The following is a 24041-nucleotide window of genomic DNA, read 5'->3' as shown; positions in this document are numbered from 1 at the left end:
TGTTCCCCACGCCCTCTCCTGACCCGGCCCCCATCTAGCACTCACCTCTGTACTTACGAGGCTGACACTAAGAGAAATCAACCCTGAGAAATTGGTGTCAGGGAAGACGAGCCCTTCCACGTAGAACTGAATGTCACTCTCCCCAGGGTGCCGCTCCACCTCATAGACCTCATGATGGGGTCCTAGCACTTGCTTGTAGTTGGAGAGGGAGGTCCCACCTAAGGAGAAGAGGGTCAGGCCAATGTGGGGACAGCGTCGTCTGGGCCGGAACCCTTCCAGCTCTAAACTGCCCAAGCATAGTGACCTTGGGCCGATGCCTCAGCCTCTCTTAGCTTCAGGTGAACTGTATAGCAGATATAACTAGAGAAAAGCATCTGGCCCAAAAGGTGATGAAGACCCAAATGTCCGTCCATAGCAGCTATAAACAGATTCTACCTAATAAAGTACGTCGATAGACGCGCTATTCTCCACCCATAGAAAGCAATGAAGTGCGCGTGTGGACCACATAATGGATGAATCTCATTTGTGGAGACAGAAGACGGGAGTGGTTTCTGTTGTGGTTGAATTTTTATTGGGGTGATTAAATACATCCCCACTAGACTGCACCCCAGTCCCCTAAAGCCACAGATTCTGATTAGAAGAATCTAGCAATTCAGCCAGGATTTGAAGCCAGGCCCTAGCCTCCAAGGTCCCTTGCCTCTCCTTGACTGCTTTGGTGGGGCCCCCAGACAGCAAGAGTTCAGTGCTGGCCTACTGGCTAGAGGAGCCAGCAAATCACGTTGGGTCAGGGAGGGGCCTAGGTGCCCAAGAAGCTGGGGGCTTGGAACTCTCGCTCCACCCCACCTGGCTGTGTAGCAGTGACTGTCAGGGCTTCAGTTTCTCCCTCTGTGCAATGGGACCGGCAATTGGGCCCCATCCTTGGCTGCCATACTGTGCCCCGGGGAGGAGTCACACAAACCACAATGAGTTACAAAAAGGTGACAGAGGCAGAGAGCCAGGGAAGGAGGATGGGAATGAGACAAACCACCAGCACTCACCTCGGGCACAGAAGACCCTCAGCCTCCTGGAATCCGGCAAAGACACCTTCAAGACCAGCTTGTGGCTTTCAAAGAGCTCATCAGGGCCACCGCAGCTCAGCACCATTGGGGACATGTCCTGCAGGTCTGGGAGAGTGACTTCTGAGACAAACGCCCCCACCCCAAGCTGTTGTGGAATATGTTACGTTTGTTTATGCTGTATTTGTTTAACCATGTACAGATGTGTGTTTAACTATGTAAAGAGGTGCTGCATTTGTTTCACCTTGATTGCCCGAGGCACCTGATTGGTCTAATAACAAGCTGAATAGCCAATAGCTAGGCAGGAGATGGATAAGCAGGGCTGGCAGGCAGAAAGAATAAGTAGGAGGAGAAACCTAGGGAGAAGAAGGAGAGGATGAGAGTGGGGGGGGGGGGAGAGGGAGGGAGGGAGGGAGAGAGAGAGAGAGAAGATGCCTGGGGCCAGAAGCCAGGCAGCTACCAGCTAGATGTGAGAAGCAATGAAAGTCAGATACACAGAAGGAAAGAAAGGTAAAAAGCCCCAAGGCAAAACACAGATGAAGAGAAACAGGCTAAGTTATAAGGGCTAGCAAGAAGTGAGCCTAAGCTAGGCCGAGCATTCACAACTGTAAGAAGTCTCTGTATCTTGATTTGTGAGCTGTTTGGTGGCCCTAAAGAAAGCCCCCTCTTTCCCTCCCTCCTCACCTCCCACGTCTGCTGTCACTCACCCTCCAGCGACCTCAAATGGCTGGCATGCAGGTCCTCCCTGGACCCATGGACGTCTCTGTCACAGTTTACCAACAGGATGGCCCCAGAGCCCCCGGAGCCCCAGCGCCAGGTTTTCTGTGATACACGGGAAACTTGGGTTAGTTGAGCCTGGGGGTTCTGGGACTAGACACAGCCTGGGTTAGCTCAGTGGTCAGCCCAAAAACTTACACATTCTGGGTTTGTTCAAAGATTTAAAGAGAGACCGTGGACACAGGGAGCAGAACGTTAGTAAGGCTCAGACCCAGACACAGCCATCCTTGTGCGTGAACAACCTGTGTGGATGTATGCAGGGGCTCTGCCCAGCACCCACAGTGGAGGAGCAGGGTGACGTCACCACATGGCTCTGCCCAGCACCCACATCAGAGGAACAGGGTGACGTCAACACATGGCTCTGCCCAGCATCCACAGTGGAAGAGCAGGGTGACATCACCATGTGGCTCTGCCCAGCACCCACATCAGAGGAGCAGGGTGATGTCACCACATGGCTCTGCCCAGCACCCACAGCAGAGGAACAGGGTGACGTCACCACATATAGACATGGCCACATTAAGACAGAAGTCACCTCATCTTGATCTCCATGAAGAAGCCTCTCCCATTCCAGCATTCTCCTGGCCCTGACATTTGTCAGGGCCTTGCAAGGCCTTCCAGGCTGAGGACCAAGCTGCTGACTTGGGGTCACTACTGTCCCCAATACCCGGTAGGTTTTCTCCATTTGGCAAGAAAGTAAAGAGAAACTCTGGGAGGAAACCCTTAGGTTGCAAAGTTAATCTTCAAACCCAAGTCTCTGGGATGGCACAGGTCCATTGCTGGCTTCCATGGCACTCATGACACTCTTGCCCACCTCTCTGAGTAGATGCCACCCTGTGCCAGGGTCCGTGTCATGGTTTTCACTGGAGCCCCTGCCTACAACCCCCTGGAACAACCTTGTGCAGGGTGAATACACAGCCTTTCATTTGGGCATCCTGCCCCATCTCGTCCACAGTGCCTCGAGATCCAGGCTGACTTTCCGGATCTTTCCCTACAAACTGTACCTCCCGCCCCTGTGTGGACTACATGCTTCCCAGGGGACAATGCCAACCTCCTTCATTCTTCATGGCCTAGCTGTAGCTGGATGCCACAGCCCCCTCTACCGGAAAGAGGTCATCCAGTTACTCAATAGCCTTTTGTGAAACACCTGCCATGTTGAGAGGTTCAGACAACTCCCCTCCCCCCACCCTGAGTAGAATCTGCAACAAGCAGAATAAGACAGACCAGAAAGGGTAAGTGTTTTCCCAAGAGCCACACAGCATGTCTGACATGGCCTAAGCTACTGCCCACTTGAGCCAGTTTGGCCATCCTCCCAAGAACAGTACAGATCCTTCTAGTGCCAGCATCACCCAGGTCTGCCTGTCAGCTCCAGCTCCACACTCTCGGGGTACCCAGCGTCTCACCTTGTCACCGGAGCCTTTCTTCACCTTGCCTGTGCGGCCCGTGTCAGCATCGAGGGACACATCTGCAAAGGTCAGACAGGTCACCTGTCTCTCCCTGTGACGACAGGCCCAGTCATCTTGACTCCCACCCCAGTTGATGAGGAGCCCAACTCTGGAGACTCGACATCTGGGAGCCCACGTGCTGGCCCTGGGGCTCCATCTAGAATGGCACTGGTGGATCTGGTGTTGGAGGGACACAAGTCACTGGCTTGGCCATGTGTGTTGGGTGACTATGACCCCGGGTTTCTATGCCACACGCAGGACGTCCTTAACTGTAGCCACTGGGGACCCATGGTCAGGGTCTGTTGTCTTCAGGGGAGGCTGCCATGGGCTCTGGATGAAAGAGACATGTGGCTCTTTGTGGTTCTAGGTTGGGTCTCAGGGGTCCAGAGACGTATGGGACTCCCATGAGAAAGCCGCTGTGGCTCAAGGGGGGTAGCGATAACATTTCTAGACCCTAAGCATGGCTGGGTCTATATCCCTGTGGTTCTGGAGAAGTTTGATGTTCCCAGGAGGCAGAGGGGAGAGGCGGCTGGCTCCTCCTCACCTTCACCACGTTCTAATAGCTACCAAGTCCACAGCCGGGCAGAAGCAGGACTCACCAACACCAGTGAGATAGAGTACGCTGTGACCTAGGGCGCGAGCCTCCGGCGACTCGAAGTAGGACACCTTCACCTGTGGAAGGAAGTTAATCCTGAGAAGTTGAAGCAGGGGACGTGGGGGCCACACCTACAACTCTGTTTTGAGGTGGAGGCAAAGAGTGGGATGGGGTGGGAGTCTGGACTTTGGCAAAATCCTGACATTCGCTGTGTTCATAATATTATGACCTGGGGTGCTGTTCTAGGATACTAAGCAATTCGAGGAGAAAGGAGCGGGGCTACAAGAGGATATGGTAACTCCAAGACCTTCTGGATATGAGAGGGACAGACAGAGGTACCACTGTCCCTGCTGGCCTAGGCAGTTTGACCTCTCTTGGCAACGTTCATTCTCCGTACTGAGGGAATGACCACTATGGTCCTGTGAACACAGCGAATGTCAGGATTTTGCCAAAGTCCAGACTCCCACCCCATCCCACTTGACCCACGGGACAGGATTCTTTCCAGGGACGGTTGCCACAGGCCACCATGTGCAGAGCCACACACAGGTCCTGGTTGGTCCCATCCAGAGAAAGCACTGGGCCAGGAGTTGAGGGAACATCGTGTGTGGGAGACACTAGGGCCAGCGGGAGGGGTCAGCCCAGAGGTGGCTTTCTGGGTGCGTGGAGGCTTGAGTGGTTGTGCTGCGGCCCCGTGTGAGTTCATGTGAGCATGGCCACGGACTCCTGTTCGGGGAGCACAGATGTTTGTGGGCAACTGGAGGGAGTAACACAGAGCCGTGTGAATCTGAGGGGCGACCAGGTTGTTCCTGTGTGCTGTATGATGTCGGGGTGGATGAGGTGGGCTATGGGTCTGGGTCTCCGTGTGGACCTTGGGGGTGACCAGGTTGTTCCTGTGTGCTGTGTGATGTCGGAGTGCATGAGGCCTGGGTCTCTGTAGGGGTGTTTCCAAGATGACATAGAGTAGGATATAAGCTAGCCTGTGTTATGCTTACCTTGAGGTCATTTAAGTCCTTACTGACTTTGTCCGCCACCACCACCACATCCACGTTGGCGTCCAGGGGCCAGTGGGCCCGGCCTGTGGGCTCCGCCACCCGTGCGGGATCATAGACCATGTAGATCTTCACCTCAGAGCTCCCAGACACCCCGAAGGTGTTGGCACCTTTGGGCACATCACTAAGGAAAGAGGGGGAGTGACAGGAGCTCAGAGAGTGGCCGTGTGAGGCTGAGACTTGAATGTCACCTCGGAGGGGACCCCTTTACCAGTGGGACTGGGGCCCCTGCCTCCTAGTCTCTCTGCTCTAACCACAAGGTCCTCCCTTCTGGTTCATGAAGATGACAAGCCTTCCTGCCTCAGAACCCCCTTGTAGCTGAATGCCTGCCCCACCATCCACAAGGCTCACACTCTTGGACTTTAGGGCTCTGTTTAAATGCCCCCTTTTCAGTTGCCTTCCACAGACAGTTAAGGTTAATTGAGAGCATCAAGAATGATCTAGGAGTCTGGGCCTTAGAGCATGCCTATCAGGGATTGTTTTGATTACATTAATTGATGCAAACAGGCTGGTGAGATGGATCAGCAGGTAAGGGGTTTGCTGCCAAGCCTACTAATCTGAGTTCAATCCCAAGGCCCTGGCGGCAGAATGAAAGAACCAGCTCTCTCTGACCTCCGCTCACATAGTGCACACACAGAGAGTTTTTAACATAATTTGTTAATTGGTGTGGGAATATCCATCTCAATTATGAGTGGGGCCATTTCCTAGGCAGGGGATCCCGGACTGTACAAGGGCAGAGGGAGGGCTGAGCAGAAGTATGGCTGCTCTCACGGCTCCCTTCTGACTCTGCATACGTGGCCAGCTACTTCCGGCTCTGGCTGCCTGACTCCCCACTATGATGGGTGCACCTTGAACGGTGGACCAGGTTCAGCCCCTCCTCCTTCCGGCTGATTTCATTGCGTTGCTTTATTACAGCAATGGGAGGAGACACTAAGATGCCCCTCCCCCCATTCCTCTAGCTAAGGCCGCATCACCTGCGTACCTGCCCCTCCCTGCTTTACCAACAGTGGGTGTCGCTGTCTAGCTGTCCTGCCAGCATAGTTCCAGAGGGCAGCCAGTTTGCCTCGCTTGCCGCTGGATCCTCAGAGAGTGTGCTGACACTCTGCAGACACGTGGAAGGAAAAAATGGATTTCCACTTCCTGCCAACCTCGGGGTTCCCTCAGGCCCGTCTGCACTGGAGCGGGGCGACGGTACCCATTGACATGGGCCCCACCTTACAGCAGCCTCTCCCTGCCCACCTGACACTGGTACCCAACTGATGCTCCAAAGGTCTTGGCCCTGGAGACATAGGGATCCAACAGTCACCTGGGCCCCTCAGCTGATGGACCACCTGCTTGAGGTCCTTCTGCAGCCACAGTTGTGGGGTGGACACAGGCTACTGCGCACCCAGGATCAGGTCAGCAGGGTCCGGGGGGAGACGTATTGTCTTTCGACTGACGGATACAAGCTGCCTGCCTCTGTGCCAGGCTTTAACCTGGCCTCGGGCCCCACAAAACCCTCCTACCTGAGGAACTGCTGCCCTGAGGAGACATTAGAAGAGGGGGACACAAATGCATGTCTCTCTCCCCCACTGACCAATGCTCAGGGCGGTCTACCTTAGTGCCTCGTAGCTGATGAAGTCACTGAAGACAAGTCCGCTTACAGAGGCCCCCTGACTACAGAGACAAGGTGGGAGGCTTTTCTCACATCCTTCTGAGAATCCGTCCATGTACACCTCTGGGAAAAACCCTCCCTCAGTCCTCTTCATAGTAACCCTGTCCCTGCCATGTAACTGTCTTCACTGACAAGCGGGATGATGGCCACAATTCCTCCAGGCACACCCTAGGGCTCCCCACAGCCCCACTCTACTGATGAGGCCCCCGACCCACGGTCAGAGCCTCCTTCCCGCTGCACTCCCATCACCATGGAAACTGCACACGTCCCATCCCCTCCACTTCTTCCAGGTGTCATGAGCATTTGATTTAGAGTCCCATCGACCACTGCAGTGGCCATGCCCTCCTGCAGCCTTATCCCCATGATTATGGCCATTGTGCCCACACAGCTTGGGGCCCCAGCTGGCTCTTGCTCCTCCCTGTCATCCCAGACTGACCTTGAGCTCTATTTAACTAAGGATAACCTTGACTTCCGGATCCTCCAGCCCTTGAAGTGAATTGTTCAGTCGCCAGCATGCACAGGGCCCCCTCCCTCCCTGCTGGCTGTCCCTCTGCCGCTGCCCCTAGAGGGTACCAGCTCCCAGCACTCTGCAGTCTGCAGTCTGCCATCCCCCGGTTTTATTTGGCAATGGCACCAGCTCCTGACCCCAGGCTTCCAATGCAGCTGCCTGCATCCGGCCTCAGGCATCTCTGGAGCAGGCCCCACACACTGTCCTTACTAAGGACCAACCGGCTGTGAACTGCCCTGTCAGCACCCATGGGACCACTGCTGAATCCCGACACTCCCACACCAGGCCTCAATCCCCTGACCTGACCCTCTCAGCCTTTGAAGCTTTGGTCCTGGGACATTTTTGGCTGAGCTTTCCCTCTGCCAACTGCCTGGCTTAACTGCCAAGGCCAATTCTTCACTCAGTTCCTGAACTGTGCTGGAGACAAGGGATCCTCTGGATCTGGGGCTGCTAACCTTGAAAATGATCCCTGACACTGCTTGACTATTGATCTCTCTCTCTCTCTCTCTCTCTCTCTCTCTCTCTCTCTCTCTCTGTCTCTCTCAACTATTGCCACCTTCCCCTTCTCCCAAGGGCAGGGCCCCTGCTCATCACCTGTACTTATCACACCTGTCTCTTAACTCCACCCAAGCCTGTCCCTGGCTTGAGCCAGGGGTGTCATTTACCAGCCCCCTTCCCTTCTCCCTCATATCCAGCTCATGTACACTCCAAACGTCATCCATTTTGATGGTCATTGCTCCCTCTGCTGTCACCAGGCTGTCGGGTACCCACGGTCTAGGGAACACCCCTCTGCGGTCTGGGGAACACCCCTCAGCCTTCCTCCCTACCCAGGCTACCAGCATCACTCCAGCCCCAGACTCAGAACCCTTTCTCCTCTTGCTTGGAACTCATCCCTAACTGGCTGCAAGTCTCTGCTCGACTTTCCCTCCACCCAGCCTCACCAATGCATCCTTTGCTGCCCCACCCCAGCCCTAGGTTTAACAGCATTTATGGGCGCATCTATGCAAACGCATTTATTGTAAGACTTATTAACATAAACAAGGCTTATCCTACAGTTGTTACACTGTGTGTTACTCCTTATTGGCAAGCACTGAATAAAATCTGTAGAATCTACTTCTCGCTGTAGCTGGCTGTGGGGGCAGCTCATACCACAATTGAACAAGGCAGTAGCGTCTGTCCCAGACTGATCCTTATCTCATTAATAATGCTATTGCTGTTGAATCTGATGGGCGACCTGATTGTGACTTGAGATGTGTGTGAGATGCAGGTGTGTGTGTACCCAGTGTCTCCCATCTCGGTCAGCAGCCTCAGGGTCGGTGCTGGAAAGCGTGGTGGGGTGAATGAGAATGACCCCATAGGGTCGTATATTTGAATGCTTGATTCAGTTGGTAGAAGGATTAGGAGGTGTGGCCTTGGAGGAGGTGAATCACCGTGGGGTGGGCTTGGAGGTTTCACAACTCCAGGCCATTGCCAGTTAGTTCTCTCTCACTGTCTTCTGCTAGTGGAGCAGATGGAAGCTCTCAGCCACTGCTCCGGCACCATGCCTGCCTGCCTGCTGCCATGCTCCCTGCATTGTCACAGGTGTAAAGGTGCCACATCCCTGTCTAGCCACCCTCACAGGTAGGGACCAGTTGTGGCTTCCCTTGAGAGGCAGCTATCAGCAGAACCAGCCTGCAGGGCCCTTCCCTGGGGCACGGAGGAGCCTGTCCAGCCCGATTCTGCTGTCTTCAAGGCTCTGGCAACCCTCACCCTGTCTAATGCCAGTAGCAGGTACCCAGGGTGGCAGTGGAGTCATGGCTATTTCTTGTGGTGCCCGAGAGGGGGCGGGTTTTGCCAGGAGGGTGCTGTGTGTCCTCAGCTTCTCCTTCCCTTGGCCCTGCTCCTCCTAGAGCCTCAGGCATTGGACTGGCACTACGGGTCTGTGGGTGGGCCATGAATTAAGGGACAGGCATGTGTGGGAGCTGGGATAAGCCCAGGAAATCCACAGTAGGATCTGCTTCTGGTATACATTACCATGCCACCTGATGCCTCCCATGCTGCCTTTGCGGGGTATCTTGCTGGGAAGCTCCCGCAAGTGTGACGTTCCAACAAGCCCTTAGACTCACAGTCAAAGGAAGCCTCCTCTCTAAAATGAAGGGGCAGGACTGGCATGGTGGTGCATTCCCCTAATCCAAGCACTGGAGAGCCAGAGGCAGGCAGATCTCTGTGAGTTTAAGGCCAGCCTGGTCTACATAGCCAGCTCCAGGCCAGCTGGGGCTACATAGTGAAACCCCATCTCAAACGTAATGGGGAGGAGCCAAAGGGGCTGTACTGGTCAGTGTTTGTCAACTTGATACAGCGATGCTATCTGGGAAGAGGGGACTTCAATTCAGGAAACACCCACATAGGATTGTCCTGCAGGCAAGTGTGTGGGGCGTTTTCTTGACTACTGTGGGCAATGCCATCCCTGGGCTGGTGGTCCTGGGTACTTTAAAAAAGCAGACTGAGCAAGTCATGGAGAGAGATCCAATAAGCAGCACTCCTCCGGGGCCTCCGCACCAGCTCCTGCCTCCAGGGTCCTGCCGTGAGTTCCTGCCCTGCCTTCCCTCAGTGATGGAGTGTGGCCTTGGCTAGCAGCTGGAGGTGGTTCCTCACACTCTCCCCAGTGGTTAGAGAACAGTTCCTTCTGCTAGGCCTCGGCAAATAAAGCCTTCCCTCCCCATGTTCCTTCAGTCATGGTCTACATCACAGCAATAGAAACAAGTTAGAACAGGGGCCATGATCACTTTGGCTGTTGTTCTCCAACCCAAGCCGCCATCTTTATCTCCGTGTCCATCGTCAGCCTGAGAAGTCTCCCCAAGGCCTCCACAGAGTGTGACCTCTGGTCCCTGACCCGCTCCGCCTTGGTTTTTCTCCTCCATATAATGGGCACATTTACAGAGCCACCCCCTGGTCTGGCGAGGATTCTGGCGATGCTGTAAAACATTGCGCCATGTTTGGTAGCAGACGCCGTCACTCTTCTTGGTCTGTGCCACCTGCCCCAGCTTAGCACCACTGCCCCCCTCTTCCTCAGCACCCTGCAATGCTTGTGCCTGTCTTCAGGTCTGCCCGTATGCTGGAGGGCAGGGGTGCCAGCCTGATTTGTCCTGTAGGGTCTCCTGCCTGGTATGTGGAGGAGGGCCACCCAAATCAGCCGCAGTGGAGGCCACCAGAACCTAGAGAGTCCTTAGAGAGCAGCAGCAAGAGGGAATGCAAGATGGTGCTGAGCCCCAGCCTTCCCCAGTCAGACCACTCACTCAGTCAAGGTGTACCCGCCTGCCTGCTGGGGCCAAGTGCCTGGACTGCTGGAGGTGCGGAGGGGGCGGGCTCCGAGCACCTCATTTAGCTTAGTTTGTCATATCCTTGACCTCTTTACTTCCCCACAACCCTCTCAGGTGGGCGTTTCTTTTTCTGTTTAAGAGATGACAACTTCGGTCTCAGAGAGGTGAGGTAACTTTTCTCAGGTCGTACAGCAGGGAGCCGTACAGTTATCTCCCATCTCTCACGTGGGCTGATATCATAAGAGGCATGTGACCAGGGCACGTCCTGCTGAAGGGAGATCACATGGGAGGTCGTGGGAAGGGCATGGAAAGGACAAGCTCCTGTCCAAGCTCCTCTTAGAGGCTTTCTTTGTGAGCGAGCCCGGGGGACGAAGCAGGAAAGTCTCCATCCTGTTTCTGTCCCCTCCTATCTACCTAGTCCTCTCAAGGTTAGCCAGGTCAGAGCACAGAGTCTGTGACGTTCTGGCTCTGAGAACAGTAAGCACACACTTTATGTGCCGTCTCGGGTCCCAGGAGGCCGGAGGAGCTCATCTTGGCCAGGCCCCACCCCAACAGGCCACAGTCTGAGCGCTTCCCATGCCAGGCTGCAGAAGTCTACCTTTCGGGCCACATATCTCTCCACGGCTAGGAAGCTTGCCGTCTGGTCTCAGGAGAAGGATGAGGAACGAGACCTCTGTGCCACCCACCCACACACACACAACTGGGGCATTGCCAGCAACTGAGGCATCGCCAGCTGCTGGGCCGGAGCTGGGTAAGCAGGGCTTATGAGAGGCCTGGCCTGCGGGCGGGGGTGGCCCAGCAGGGGCAGGAGGTGCACGTGTCTCATAGATGGAAACAGGGAAGGTCACATGTCCAGGTGACTGGAAGCTGAGGACCGGCGGCAGGTCAGACCCTGCCACACAACTGGCAGTCCCCCAGGCTGACCTGGTCCCCAAAGTCTCTACTCCTGAGAGACACTAAGGCTTCTGTTACGTCCGCTTTTGGCTTATTCTGAATACCCTTGTACTGTATGATGTGGGCACCATGGGTTACAGTGAAGTATGGCACCCAGAAGAGGCACCATAGTCCCTGTTCTTTTCTCTGACTCCATCCCCAGCCTGCAGAATAGGGGTGATACCTGGGTGTACAGAGCAGAGAGGAAGCCCTGAGTAGTCACGTACGGTTTACTGCAGAGATGAGATTGAAGCCCAGAGCATGCGCACTACCCTGCCCTCGCCCCGCCCCTTGCACAGACCCTGCAGCAGCATAGCACATTTCCAGAGATCAGGCTCCTCTGAGGTAGAGATTATAGAATCTGGAATCAGGCAGACCTGGGTTCAAATCCCAGCGCCAGCAGTTGAATTCAGAAAGTCTCTCAATCTCTCTGTCTTAGTCTCTTTGCAAAGTGGAGATTATAGTGATTCCTGACTTGCAAGCTTTCTGTAGGAGTTAACCGCTTGGGAAGAGAGACACAGGATCTGAGAGGCAATGAGGAATGGGCACTGCAGACCAAGGAGCCAGACCAGTTGGATCACCACACAAACCAGTGTCTACAGCAGTGATTGATATCTAAGATGCCAGCACACAGGAGGCAGAGGCAGAAGGAATAGGAGTTCAAGGCCGACCTGGATTATGTAGCAAGACCTATCTTAAAATAAATAAGCAAATAAAACTAGGGACTTGGGAAATAGCTCCATTGGTAATTACTTGCAAGTAGAAGGACCTGAATTCAAAGTCCAAAACCCACATTAAAAAGCCTGTGTGTGGGCTGGAGCAATGGCTCAGAGGTTAAGAGAGCTTACTGCTCTTGCAGAGGACCCAGGTTTAATTCCCTGCACCCATTAGACAGCTCACTACTGCCTGTAACTCTAGTTCCAAGGGATCCGATGCAATCTTCTGACCTCCTTGGGCACTGCGGGCACTGCATGCACGTGGTGTACACACACACACACACACACACACACACACACACACACACACACACCAACAGATAAAACAGTCATAAGAATTAAAATAAAAATAAAAACCTGGGTGTGGTGGCTCATGCACCCAGGAAGACTCCACAGGAGTCTCCTTAGAGATCACTTTCCAGAGAGTGTATTCTAATAGGCGAATCCTGGGTCCCTGTCTGAAGGAAGCCAGGGTGGATGGCTCTTGAGGAAATACATCCAAGATTATCCTCTGACCTCCACACACACATGCACACACACCAACACGCACACACACGCACATGCATGTACACACACACCACATATTCGCATACAACACGCACAGCATACACATCACATGCACACACACAGCACACACACCACAACACATAACTCACACACATATCACATGCACACACACCACACCACACCACACACACACATGCCCCCCCCAGCACATATACAGAGCGCACACACCACACCACACAGACACGCACACAATGCCCCCCCACATGCACACAGCACACATACAGAGCACACACACAGCACACCACACACAGCACACATACAGAGTGCACACACCACAGCACACCACACACAGCACACATACAGAGTGCACACACCACAGCACACCACACAGACACGCACACACATGCCCCCCACATGCACACAGCACACATACAGAGCACACACACAACACAACACACACACCACACAATGCACGTTTAGGAACAAGAACAACCATCCCGCACACTGTCTCTCAGTGAATTCCCCTTAGCAGGCACAAGTCAGTGGACTCAATGCCCCAGAGCCCAGCAGAGCAGGTGAGAGTGTGTTGAGTGATGGGGTAGGGGGCAGGGGAGATAACTGGGGGCTCTTCAACCAGGTGGAGGGTCAGACACCAGCCAACCTTGGCTTTCCCCTTTAGGCGTTTGCAGCCGGCAGGAGTCATGAAAGGTCATGGCTGGGCCAGCACCACGCGGACACATTTCCTTAAGTTCTACACCATATTGGGTGTGTCTGTGACCTCTCCTTCCCAGAGATAGTGATCAGTAGCTCAGGAGCACCTTGCTACACCCTACTGTTGCTCAGTGCAGGCTGCCTAGCCAGCCCAGGAGGAAGGCTGGGGACAGGCAGGTCTCCCCACAGTGGGGACAGGGGCCCAGGTGGCAGCTGTCACTCCCTGTTCTTCGAAGCAGAGGGAGACTAGAGCCTGGGACCAAAGTACCCCGAGAGGAAGGGCCCTGATTGGGAGTCAGTGCAATGAGTCACGGTCCTCTCGCCAAAGCAGATCTGAGGCCTGTGGGTGACGAAATTCCTCACTAGCAAAGTGGGAGGACGAGGGATGCTGACTGTATGGTCACACAACAGGTGACGTCACCCCACCTAGCTAGCCTGAGAGAAAGCAGGCTCAGAAAGGTCACACAGCCTGCAAGGACCAGTACGATCCCTCAGCTATTATGTTCCGAGAAGCCACCCAATTGGCCACCTCTGGGCGCTTCTTCCTATATAGTGCACCCAGGTGAGTATTGGTGGGGTGGTTGAAGGGAGATCTAGCCCTCCTCTCTCCTCACTTAGACCAGAGTTTGGGCCCACACTCACCCATGTCCAGAGCCTTGGTGGCCCACCTGGCTCACAGCATGCCTACTGCCCTTGAGAAGTTGTGATCTATCTTCTGTCCAGCTAAGAACACTATGCCCAAGATCTAAGCCAGGAAGTTTGGTCAGATGTATGGCCCCAAGGGCTTGTTGGAAGCACTTGATAGCTAGTAGGGCTACAAGTGGCCTTGAACTCTAATAGAAAATGTCTGGGGTCCTGCTCTGGGCCAAGGGTGTACATGGAGGCCCAGGTTTGTGCCCCTGTCCACAGGATCCAGCTTTCTCAGTGCCAGGCCTGGGTGCTTTGGAATCCTGGCCTTTCCCACTTGTGGTTGGATTTTATCCCTGCCCTGTCCAGATGTCCAGGGTCCTTATCCAGTGTGGCATGTCCCCATCCCACACATCCTGGGAGGCAGGGCCACAGTGAAGAGGGGCACACTCGTCAAAAGAATGCATCCTGAGGATAGGGAGGCATCCACACCTAGGCGGTCAACCCCCTCCAGGTCCACACTTCTCGGGACAGCAAGCACTGGGCCTGGCTGGCCACAGCCCGGCCGTCACCCCGCCCTTCCCCCCCAGGCCCCAAGAGACCCTGACCCCAGGTCCAGGGACCAGAAAGCAGAACCAGGACTTGAATGGAAAGCTGCTAAGGACCCAGAAGGAGAGGACCCAAGGAACAAGTCACACACCAGGATCCTAGCAACAGAAAGAGGCCTGAGGGTGCCTGAGGGACGGATCCCCAGCCAGCTCAGCACGGTCTGAGGGTGCCAGAGGGCTGGATCCCTAGCCAGCTCAACACAGTCTGAGGGTTCCAGAGGGACGGATCCCCAGCCAGCTAGCACGGTAGGTAGCAGCTGGTTCTGAGGAACTGTGTCTGTGGAACTGAGGGAACAGACCTCTGAGACCAATACCAGTATCAGGTTTTCCGTTTTGACAGTATTGAGGATTCGACCCAAGTGCTCCTGGCAAGCATTCTACCACCGAGCTACACACCAGGTCTCTTTTTACCTTTGAGACAGGGTCTCACTCGGTAGCCCAGGCTGTGCTTGGACTGGCAGTCCTCCTGCCTCAGCCTCCCAAGTGGTGGAAGGACAAGTGTGTCCCCTCATCCTGTCTGATGCCAGCGCTGCTGTGAGCTGCCCACTGTCTACTCGCTGTCCTGCATCTGATGGCCACAGGCCACCATGAAACCCAAACAGGGCTTCCTCTCTGTGGCTTCATATAGTCCAGGAACAATGTAAGCATTTGGATGTGGCCTCCAAATAAGGGCACCCTTCCTTCTGTAGGTACAAGGACAGGCTGGAGCAGTGTGAGAGAGCCCTGCCTGGTCCCAGTGGCGCCTACAACCTTGTCAGTCCCTTGAATTAGGATCCCATCAATCCTATAATTACTTCCCTGGCAGCCCGGCCCAGCTTGCCCATGCCCCGGTGAGTTCTGAGAGCACTTATCTACACGACACTGGACACAGCCAGCCAGACACACTGCAGGGCATTGCTGGTTTGGGAATTCAGAGGCCCAGGAGATGCTCAGGCATGGTCCTCCCCGTGGCTCCATATTCCTGCATCCCAAACCCCAGAGCTATAGGACCGGAAGACCCTTTCCGACTTTACTGAAAGGTGGGAGAAAGGGTTGGAGTGAGGAGGTCAGGGTGCTGAAGTTGCCTATTGGGGATGGGGGTCACAGCCTGCTGGGGAATAGGCCTCAAGTGCTGAGATAACTCATGAGGAAATTGGGGCAATAGTGCTGAGATAGCCCAATTGGGGGGAGGGTCTACAGCACCTTCTGAGTCTGGCCACCCCTTGGTACACAATTAACCACACATCTGAACATTTTCCCAAATAGCCAGGCCATGCGGCCCCTGGGGAATGAATCACTTCCTCTGATGTCACCTTAAGCGCCGTCACCTGGAGGCTCAAACTCTGGGCAGCTCAGTGACTGACACACCAACCACTTGAGGGGGCCTTCCCCTGGCTTATCAGCAAGCAAGACCAGTTCTAGGCCTCAGCTGCAGCTAGTCACCAAGCAAAGGGGTGGGGAGCCCCAAGTTCATCATTTATCATCAAGTGTGACCCGGCTCCCACTCAGCCCCTGGGGGAGCCTCAGTTTCCTGGAAGCCCCACTGGCTTGCCCAATCCAAGGCATCTTTCCCCACTGCCACTGATTTCTGGGCAGGATAGCCCGCTCCTCAGGGATAACTCCTATGCTACCCTGTAAACTCTGGGTAGCTGTGATGCTGGTCACGATTCGGGGTGCAGAGTGACACATTAATCCCTCCTAGAGCCAGTCAAGGGACTCCACAGCCAAGGTGGCTTCCTCTGATTTTGTCTGGGTTTGTCATCCTGAAGGATGCTAAGGGCTTGGTGTTCCCACCACACGCCCTTTCTTGTCCTTGACCCTCTCACCTCTGAGAAGCCATGGGAAGAGCAGACATGGGGGTGCCCACAACCGGCACAGCCTGCCAGGCACCTTCAATGGAAAGAGTTCTCCATACACACATCTCATTTACCCCCAAGCCATGATGGGGTTCCCATCGACTCTCAGGGGCAGAGGCAGGCTCACAGAAGTGCAGTGGCGTGCCCGAGGTCGCACAGCCAGGGACCAACAGGACCAGGATGTGCTAGCTGAGTTCATATCCTCCATGCTGAGTTTCAGGGGGCCCAGCGCACCCAGTCCGGGTTTGGCGCACACGGCAGAGAGCAGCCAGGGGTAAGCTGGTAACAAAGGCAGACCTGGCTCCCTGCCAAGGGCCTTAGTAGAGTAACACAAGGCTGAGGTTTGAAAGAGCCTTCTAGAAACAACCTTGTCCCTAGGTTAGATCAAGTAAGTGGGATCCATGGGCTCTCCTTCCTCGGCAACAATGTCAAATCAGGATGGCCAGATGCATTACAGCATTACAGCAAAGCTAGTCTCAGTAGAGTGTCAGCTAAACTGCAGAGTGCAGGATATGGATGTCCCTCCCATGCCATCGCTAACAATTCACTGAGGGCTGGCTCCGAAGTGGAGCACGCTTGCCCAGCATGCGTAAGGCCCCGGGAAGTGCCAAAACGTTCTCCATCTCTGTCTCTTTCCTTTCCCTCTCCCGGCTCCACTCAGTGGACTCTTTATCCTATGCTAAACAGACAGGAGTAGATATGACCCCCCTAGGCAGATAGGTCTGACGAGACCAGCTCGAGCGCTGGTCCCCAGCAGCAGATAGTCACGAGTTCCTGCTTATGTCTCTGCATTCCTGTCGCCTGGGTTCCACACCTCTAGAGAGGGGGACAGTTAGACAGGCATCAGTGGAATTCAGGTAACTGAACTGCTTCACCCGCCTGCCTGGGCAAGCCCAGGGACTGAGTCCCAAGGGTGATCTGAATACAGATGGCACACTGGGAACCCCCAGCCCTCAGCACCCTTTGGAAGGCACCTAGAGCTCCAGAGGCTCCAGACGTCACCATAACCACCTTCCCCAGCAGCCAGACAAAGAGCTGAGGCTGTCCTGGGTCCCTGTATCCCTGTCTAAACAGAGCCAGGACAGGGAAGACTTGGGTCAGAGGGGGAACCGATGCCATGGCTGTCCTATTCAAATGTCTCTATTGCCACTATCAGAACCACCATCAAGGCCACTGCTACAGTCATCACCGACATCGCCAGCCCAAGTCCCAGGCGGTGCTCCAGGATCATTTCTTAAATTAAGCCATTGAGTTATCCCTTGGCCACTCCCTCTTAATCCTAGTTACTCTGGTTGTCCCTGGCTGGCCTCCAAGGGTCAGGATGTCACATGCACACCCCTAACCACAGAGAGGTGGAAAATTAGCAAGACACGGAGGAAGGGAGGGAGGGAGGGAGGGAGGGAGGGAGGGAGGAAGAGGGACCCAACCCTCTTCCCTGGCTCAGAGCCCCAGCTCCTTCTGAAACTCCACTTGAAGACTGGCATGTAGAACCCAGACAGAGCATGGTCCCAAGACGCAGAGTAATCTTCTGAGGCTACCCTCAGCCAGGGACTGGACCCAGTGTCCTGACCCCAGAGCACCCGGGTAGACCCTATTCCCTTCCCTTCCAGGCTCTGGAGCCAACTCCACCTTCTCTGGTGTCGAAACATCATCCTGTCTACACCCTCCTGCATATTCTTTGGCCTGGGGATCCCCCACCAAAGCACAGGAAAGTGTCCCAGCTCTTACCTGTGGACATCCACCAGAGTCTCCACACCTACCACACACACGGCATGAGTGGGCTTCTTCAGAGAGAGCTTCACAGCTCTCTTTGGGGCCATCCTGTGCCCAGCTCCCAGCCTTCTGTTTGGGCTCGCTCAGGTGTCCAGCAGCCAAAAGCCCCGGCTGCCTCCCCGGCTCCCCAGCTCTTCTTGGGGACACCTGGCTGCCGGGTAGGAGCGTGCGTTCTAATGGGTTGGTGTTCTCTCCTCCCTTTTAATTTCACCCTGCAACCTGGGGAGCCTGCCTGAGCCTGGTCCCCACCTCCTGGCTCCACGCCCAGTCACCTAAGTCATGGACTGTCAATCTAGGAGGCTGGGAGGGAGGTGTCTGAAGCTCTCTGTGGGGTGGGAAGGGGCCCTAGGAACAGCCGGGTTCAGCTGCCAACAGGAAATTCAGGGGGTCAGGTCATCTCACTCTTAGCTCTGCTAGCCTTTCTGAGGGCTCCATGCAAGGCACCCGCTAAGCAATTTGTACATCCTGTCTCCTATGTGTGGCAAGCCAGTCTTCAGGGTCAGCTCAGTAGATGAGCATTAGGTGGTTCAAATCCCAGTCATGGCACTCAGAGCCACTGAGGGGACAGGATCACTTAAGTAAGCTCTACATGACTTCGTTTAGCCCATCTGTCTCGCAGCCAGTGTAACAGGGAACCTATGGGGTGAGAGGTCAGGGCAGTGGGAGAGAGTTATCCTGGGCTAAAAGACATGCTGGTGGCTGCTCGGGTCTCTAGAACATTGCTAGTGAGTGGCAGGGATGCCCGCACATAGTTCCACCTGACCTACACACCACACGGTGAGGTGATGCCCTGGTGCCCAGAATTCAGAGGGTACAAGTCAGTGGGGAGCATCCTTGACCAGCCACAGGGGTGGGGACTTGACCAGGGCCTCAAAGTATTAGCCACCATCCCTGGCATCACTTCCATGACTTCATTCCCACAGTGGCCCTGCGAGGAGGGTCTGAATTGTCCCCACGTGACCGCGGAGGATGGAGGTTGTCTCAGTATCTTACCCAGCCTTCCCATAAGCAAAACTAGGGCCAGAGACAGTGCCATGTGATTATGGAATACACAAACCTGCTTATGCACCACCCTGAATATTGTTTCCTTATTCAAGGAAATTTATTGCCTTAAAGTTGAAGATAACCGGTTGGGGAAATGTCAAGAAAATAAGTTACACAGAATACATTTGTTAATTTTGACGAATGTTCTTCTGATCATGTATGTGCAACTGTGTGTATGAGAGACAGACAGACACAGAGACATCTGAAATGACTTTGTAATTTGACTTTCTTTTTTTCCTCTCCTTTGTTGCTGAAAGGCCAGCCTCAAACTACACAGCTCAGGATGACCTTGAACTCCCGATCCTCCTGCTGCCATTGCTGGCATTCACTGCAGCGACAATCAGTTTTACATGGCACTTGGGATCTGTTTAGCTGGGTTGTGGTGGCGCACATGCCTTTAATCCCAGCGCTTGGGAGGCAGAGACGGGCGGATATCTGAGTTTGAGGCCAGCCTGATCTACAGAGCAAGTTCCAGGACAGCCAGGGCTACACAGAGAAACCCTGTCTTAAAACAAAAACAAAACAGAACAAACAAACAAACAAAAAAAACAAAAAAAACTTCATTATACCTATAGACATAAAGGCTAAGCCTCAGTTTTCTCCCCAAATACAGAACCCAGAAAAACAGCTCTTTAGGAGTGGCCTCTCCACCACTTTTTCCCCAAATCAGAAGAACCAGGACCCCAGTCATTTTGTCTAAACCTATCTAGCGGTAGAAACATATCTATTTCCCATGAAACACAGTAAGTAATGCCAAGTGAGCTCTCCCCAAGTACACAGGCTTTCATTGAGGAAGACTAGATGGATGAAAGGAGGGATTGATGGATAGACTGGTGGATATATGAACCAAGGAATGAGTGGACAGATGGGCGATGGGTAGACAAATGGATGGAAGAAAGAGACAAGGGAGGATTATAAGAAGCCATCCGTAAGGAGACCCTGGTAATGACATGATGGGACAATGGCAATGCTGATGGCAATGAGGTCTGCCATACTAGTAATCACAGACCAACCTCACTCTGTGCAAGGCAGTTTGTGAGACTCTTCCATATATTCGCTCCTCCAACCTTCCCAACAATTCCAGGTGACAAGTTCCTATCAAGCCTGAAGACCCATGGCCTGGCTGTGCTCTTAGCCAGTGTGGGGAGGGCAGGGGCCAGTAGGACATGGCTTCTTCAAGGGGTCACTCTTAGGCTTGAGGGAAAAGAAGGGAGGCGAGGAGGGCTGTGGAGGAATGGGCAGGGGTGTCATAGGATACTCCTCTATTTTACAGGGGTAGGAACCAAGGCCAGAGCTAAGACACACTTCCAAGGCCGGTTGTCTGCACACAGGCCTCCTCACCTCTATCTGGGCTCCTGAGCATACACAGGTCCCTTCCAGGGGAGCATTAGGTCCTTGGCTCCTTCTGTGTACGTTCCCATGTTGCTCAAACAGGCATTTGAACAGTCATTTGCACTATTTCAGAAAATAGCATGTGATGTCTTTATTCTCTCGTTGGAGGAAGTCCACGTATCTCCTCTCCAGTCCCCTCTGGGGACTCTGAACCCTCTTTACCTCCCTTCCATTTCTTCTACCTGAAAACATTTCCTGGAAGACACCATGACCTGCCCAGGCCCTTGCCCTACCCACAACCCACAAAGTCACATCCTGCACGTCCAGGCTGTGGTCTCTTTGAACTTGAGACTCCAAGTTTGATGGGTCAGACCTGGGAGCAGCGGGGGTGGAAGCTGGGTGACTTCACCACTTCCTCCACAGATGAAATATTCAGCTCACAGTTCCTGCCCTGGCTGGGGCAGCTGAAAAGACAACGCTAAGCTGGGGACAGCTGTCCTGGGACTGTGGGACTGAGGGATTCTTCCAGCATGCCCCACGCACAAGCCGGGGATACGGCCGCTGGGCAGGTGTCTAGCTCTGGTCTCTGACATCCATGTCCCACCTCTTCACTAGCTTTGTGGAAGCTGATCATTCTTCTTTGTGCTGGGATACAACAGGGAGCCCACCAACAAGATCCTGTCCTCGTGGGGCTCATACAGCATGAAGCTGTACACACAGCGATAGCCAGGCAATGAGCAAGGAAGATGAAGAACAAAAAGGGTGGGGAGCATTATACGAGGGGGTTGTTCGAGGGAGGCTTGGCTATACAAATGACTTGGGAGTAAGACGGAAAAACAGCAATACCACATACACTTACACATACACACATATACATACACACATATGCATATAAACACACACATACACACATATACACATACACACACACACATACACACACATAATCTTAGTAAGTCCCAGGGTGCTGCTGAGTTCAGAGACTATAATTCCTGCCCTCTCTAGGGCCCCAGCTCCCCATGTGTGGAACTAGATCAGAATTCTCACTCAAGACACCTTTCAGGGGCCAGGCAGGCACTCCTGAGAGGAGTGGACAGAGGTGAGGTGACAGGGCTGGGTGGCTACTGTGGCCCAGGGACACAGTCTGCCTAGGCTGACCACAAGTTGCTGTTCCCTGAGAACAAAACCCCCACACACTGCATCATGGTGTGGACTCTGGGTAAGGATAGGCTTAAGTCTGTTTGGGGAGGTCTCTGGATGTCTGTGAGGTTAGGCACCTGGGCCAGGGGAGGAACGGCCAGTCTAGGTCTTGGGACAAACCTGAGGGATCCTGAGGCTGCCTGGGGACTGCCAACCCCAGCTGTGGCTCTTCTAGCCCCAGGATCACCCCCGCCCCCTGGCTGTGCTTGCCCAGGGCAGCCTGCAGGGAGGGCCATCTGTAGAGCCCCTAGCTCCAGACCCTTCCCACTCCTCTTGCCATCTCCCCTCCCAGGACCCCAGGGAACTGCAGGGATAGTCCTACCTGCTTCCTGCTATGCTATCTTTGCTCCGAAAGATTCTCTGTCGCCATCAGAGGGTCATGGCCTCTGGGCTTGTTTTCCAGTCAGGTTGGTCTAAGCTTGAAGGGAGCGATGACTTACCCAAGGTGACATGGGAGAAATCACAGGAGGCTGAGCCAAGACCCAGCGTTTTCATTCATTCATTCATTCATTCATTCATTCGTTCGTTCGCTTGCTCGCTCACTCATTCATTCGGCAGACATCTAGAGGGAACTTGTTGTTTCTGGGTGCTACCCTAGAACCCAGAGTTCCACACAGTGGGTGAGTGCTCTCAACTCTTGTTGGGGTCCTCCATAGACCCTCCAACCTCTTTCTGTATCACTGCCACCAAGGCAGGATTCAGGGCTTGCTGGTACCTGGGGAGTGCCCCCCAGGCGCTCTGACTCTCCGTGTCATGAGAAAGCTGCATACCCACCAATTCCCTGAGTGCAGGAGACCCTGGGGCCAGTGGCTGCAATGGCAGGAAGGGGTGAGAGCCACAAGCCACCACATGACTCTGCCAACCCTGTTCGCACAGAGCCCAAAGCCCAGGTCCAGCTCTCTGCTGAGGGACACCTGAGGCCCATGAGACCGTATGAACTGTGCTAAATGATACCTTTGCTGGGGCTGGGTCAGGTTTGGGCACCAGCTAAGCAGGCACGAGGATGCTGCCCTCAGGAGCTTAGGTTCAAGAGTGCCACCCTGCAGATGGCCAGCTCAGTGACCTCAGATCACTCTGTTCTGTCCACGCCATGCTTGGCCTCTACATCTCTAGAAATGGTGCATAAGAGATCCTTTCCCAGCATCTTCAGTCTTCCCTTTTCTTGGCTTCAGAATCAGAGCAGTCACCTTCCAGCTCACCTTCCCTGCCTCCCAGTTTCTCTTGGTCACAGGCCTCCCCTTCACCATCACCACCACCCTGACCCAGACACCGCTGTCTCTCTTTGGAGACTTCGGCAGCTCCTGGTGTCCTAAGCCCCTGGCTTGCTGCAATCCGATTATGTCTTTTCTCTCCTAAAAACCTTCTGCACAGCCTCAGATGTGGGTCACTTGGTAGAATGTTCACCTAGCTTTCCTGAGGTCCTAGATTCAATCCCCAGCACCGGATAAACAGGGTGTGGTGGTGTGTACCCATAACCTCAGCACCAGGGGGAAGAGAGGTAAGAGGATCAGGTGTTCACGGTCATCCTCAGCTACGTAGGGAGTTTGAGGCTAGCCTGAGCTACATGAGACCCTATCTCAACAAAATGAACAAACATTAAAATAAAATCCAAAAACCCCCAAGATGGAGAAGGTGGCTGAGTGGGAAGCAAAGAGATTTTGTGACCTGCTCCTTGTGTTCCAACAAGGGCTTGGCCAAGCCAGGGTACTGGGCACATGGCTGGAGTTCTCCATGGCTCCTCTAAATTTCTCAGTCTTCTTCTTCTTCTTCTTCTTCTTCTTCTTCTTCTTCTTCTTCTTCTTCTTCTTCTTCTTCTTCTTCTTCTTCTTCTTCCTCTTCCTCTTCCTCTTCCTCTTCCTCTTCCTCTTCCTCCTCCTCCTCCTCCTCTTCCTCATCCTCCTCTTCTTCCTCCTGCTCCTCCTCCTTCTTCCTTCTTCTTCTTCTGAAATGTTTCACGAACTTGCACGCCATCCTTGCACAGGGCCGTACCACTCTTCTCTGTTTTTTTCCAGTTTTAGTACATGTGCTGCTGAAGTGAGCACCCAGGCTTCTAATTTTTAAAATCTCCAACAACACACAAGTTTAGAGACATACATTAAATCGTAGCAGACTTCTGGCTGATGCTCAGGAAATCGAGAAACACAAGTCTGACCTGGCACTCTAGGTCCCCAAGAGCCTCAAAGACCCTCCTGACTGGATCCCTCCTCTTAATCCCTCTGGGCCTTCCTGCTGCTCCCGCTGGGACTTACTCCCTGACCTGGGGTTTCCATGAGTTTCAGACCTTTCAACCTCCAGGGCTCCTCCCCTCCACCTCTCAGTCCTTCACACATCCCAGAAGACTCAGCATTCATTGCCTTGGTGGGTTCACACTCCCAT

The 24041-nt window shown here is 54.0% G+C and overlaps 1 protein-coding gene and 1 non-coding gene across 3 annotated transcripts in view; both read right to left on the bottom strand.

The window, feature by feature from the left end:
* The window catches only part of Padi1 (peptidyl arginine deiminase 1), a 34229-nt gene extending 15931 nt beyond the window's left edge, over positions 1–18298 (bottom strand). Inside the window, exons 1-7 of one of the 2 annotated variants that reach the window (XM_087906953.1) lie at positions 18045–18298; positions 4862–5042; positions 3874–3946; positions 3233–3294; positions 1763–1877; positions 1038–1163; positions 46–218 (exon numbers count right to left, since the gene is read on the bottom strand). In XM_087906953.1, coding sequence (XP_087763079.1) covers positions 46–218; positions 1038–1163; positions 1763–1877; positions 3233–3294; positions 3874–3946; positions 4862–5042; positions 18045–18136 — 822 coding nt within the window. In that variant the 5' untranslated portion in view covers positions 18137–18298. The remainder of the gene's footprint in view (positions 1–45; positions 219–1037; positions 1164–1762; positions 1878–3232; positions 3295–3873; positions 3947–4861; positions 5043–18044) is intronic. The other variant, XM_087906952.1, reaches the window with a different exon arrangement.
* A 5303-nt stretch (positions 18299–23601) lies between these two features.
* On the bottom strand, positions 23602–23707 carry LOC125395368 (U6 spliceosomal RNA). Its single transcript, XR_007230531.3, has one exon. It is a non-coding gene; the product is annotated as a U6 spliceosomal RNA (small nuclear RNA).
* Positions 23708–24041: the final 334 nt, after the last annotated feature.

Source organism: Myodes glareolus, chromosome 6 (assembly GCF_982192425.1).
Source record: "Myodes glareolus chromosome 6, mMyoGla1.1, whole genome shotgun sequence".
In the NCBI taxonomy this organism is placed as follows: domain Eukaryota; kingdom Metazoa; phylum Chordata; class Mammalia; order Rodentia; family Cricetidae; genus Myodes; species Myodes glareolus.
This window is presented reverse-complemented; position numbering and strand designations above follow the sequence as displayed.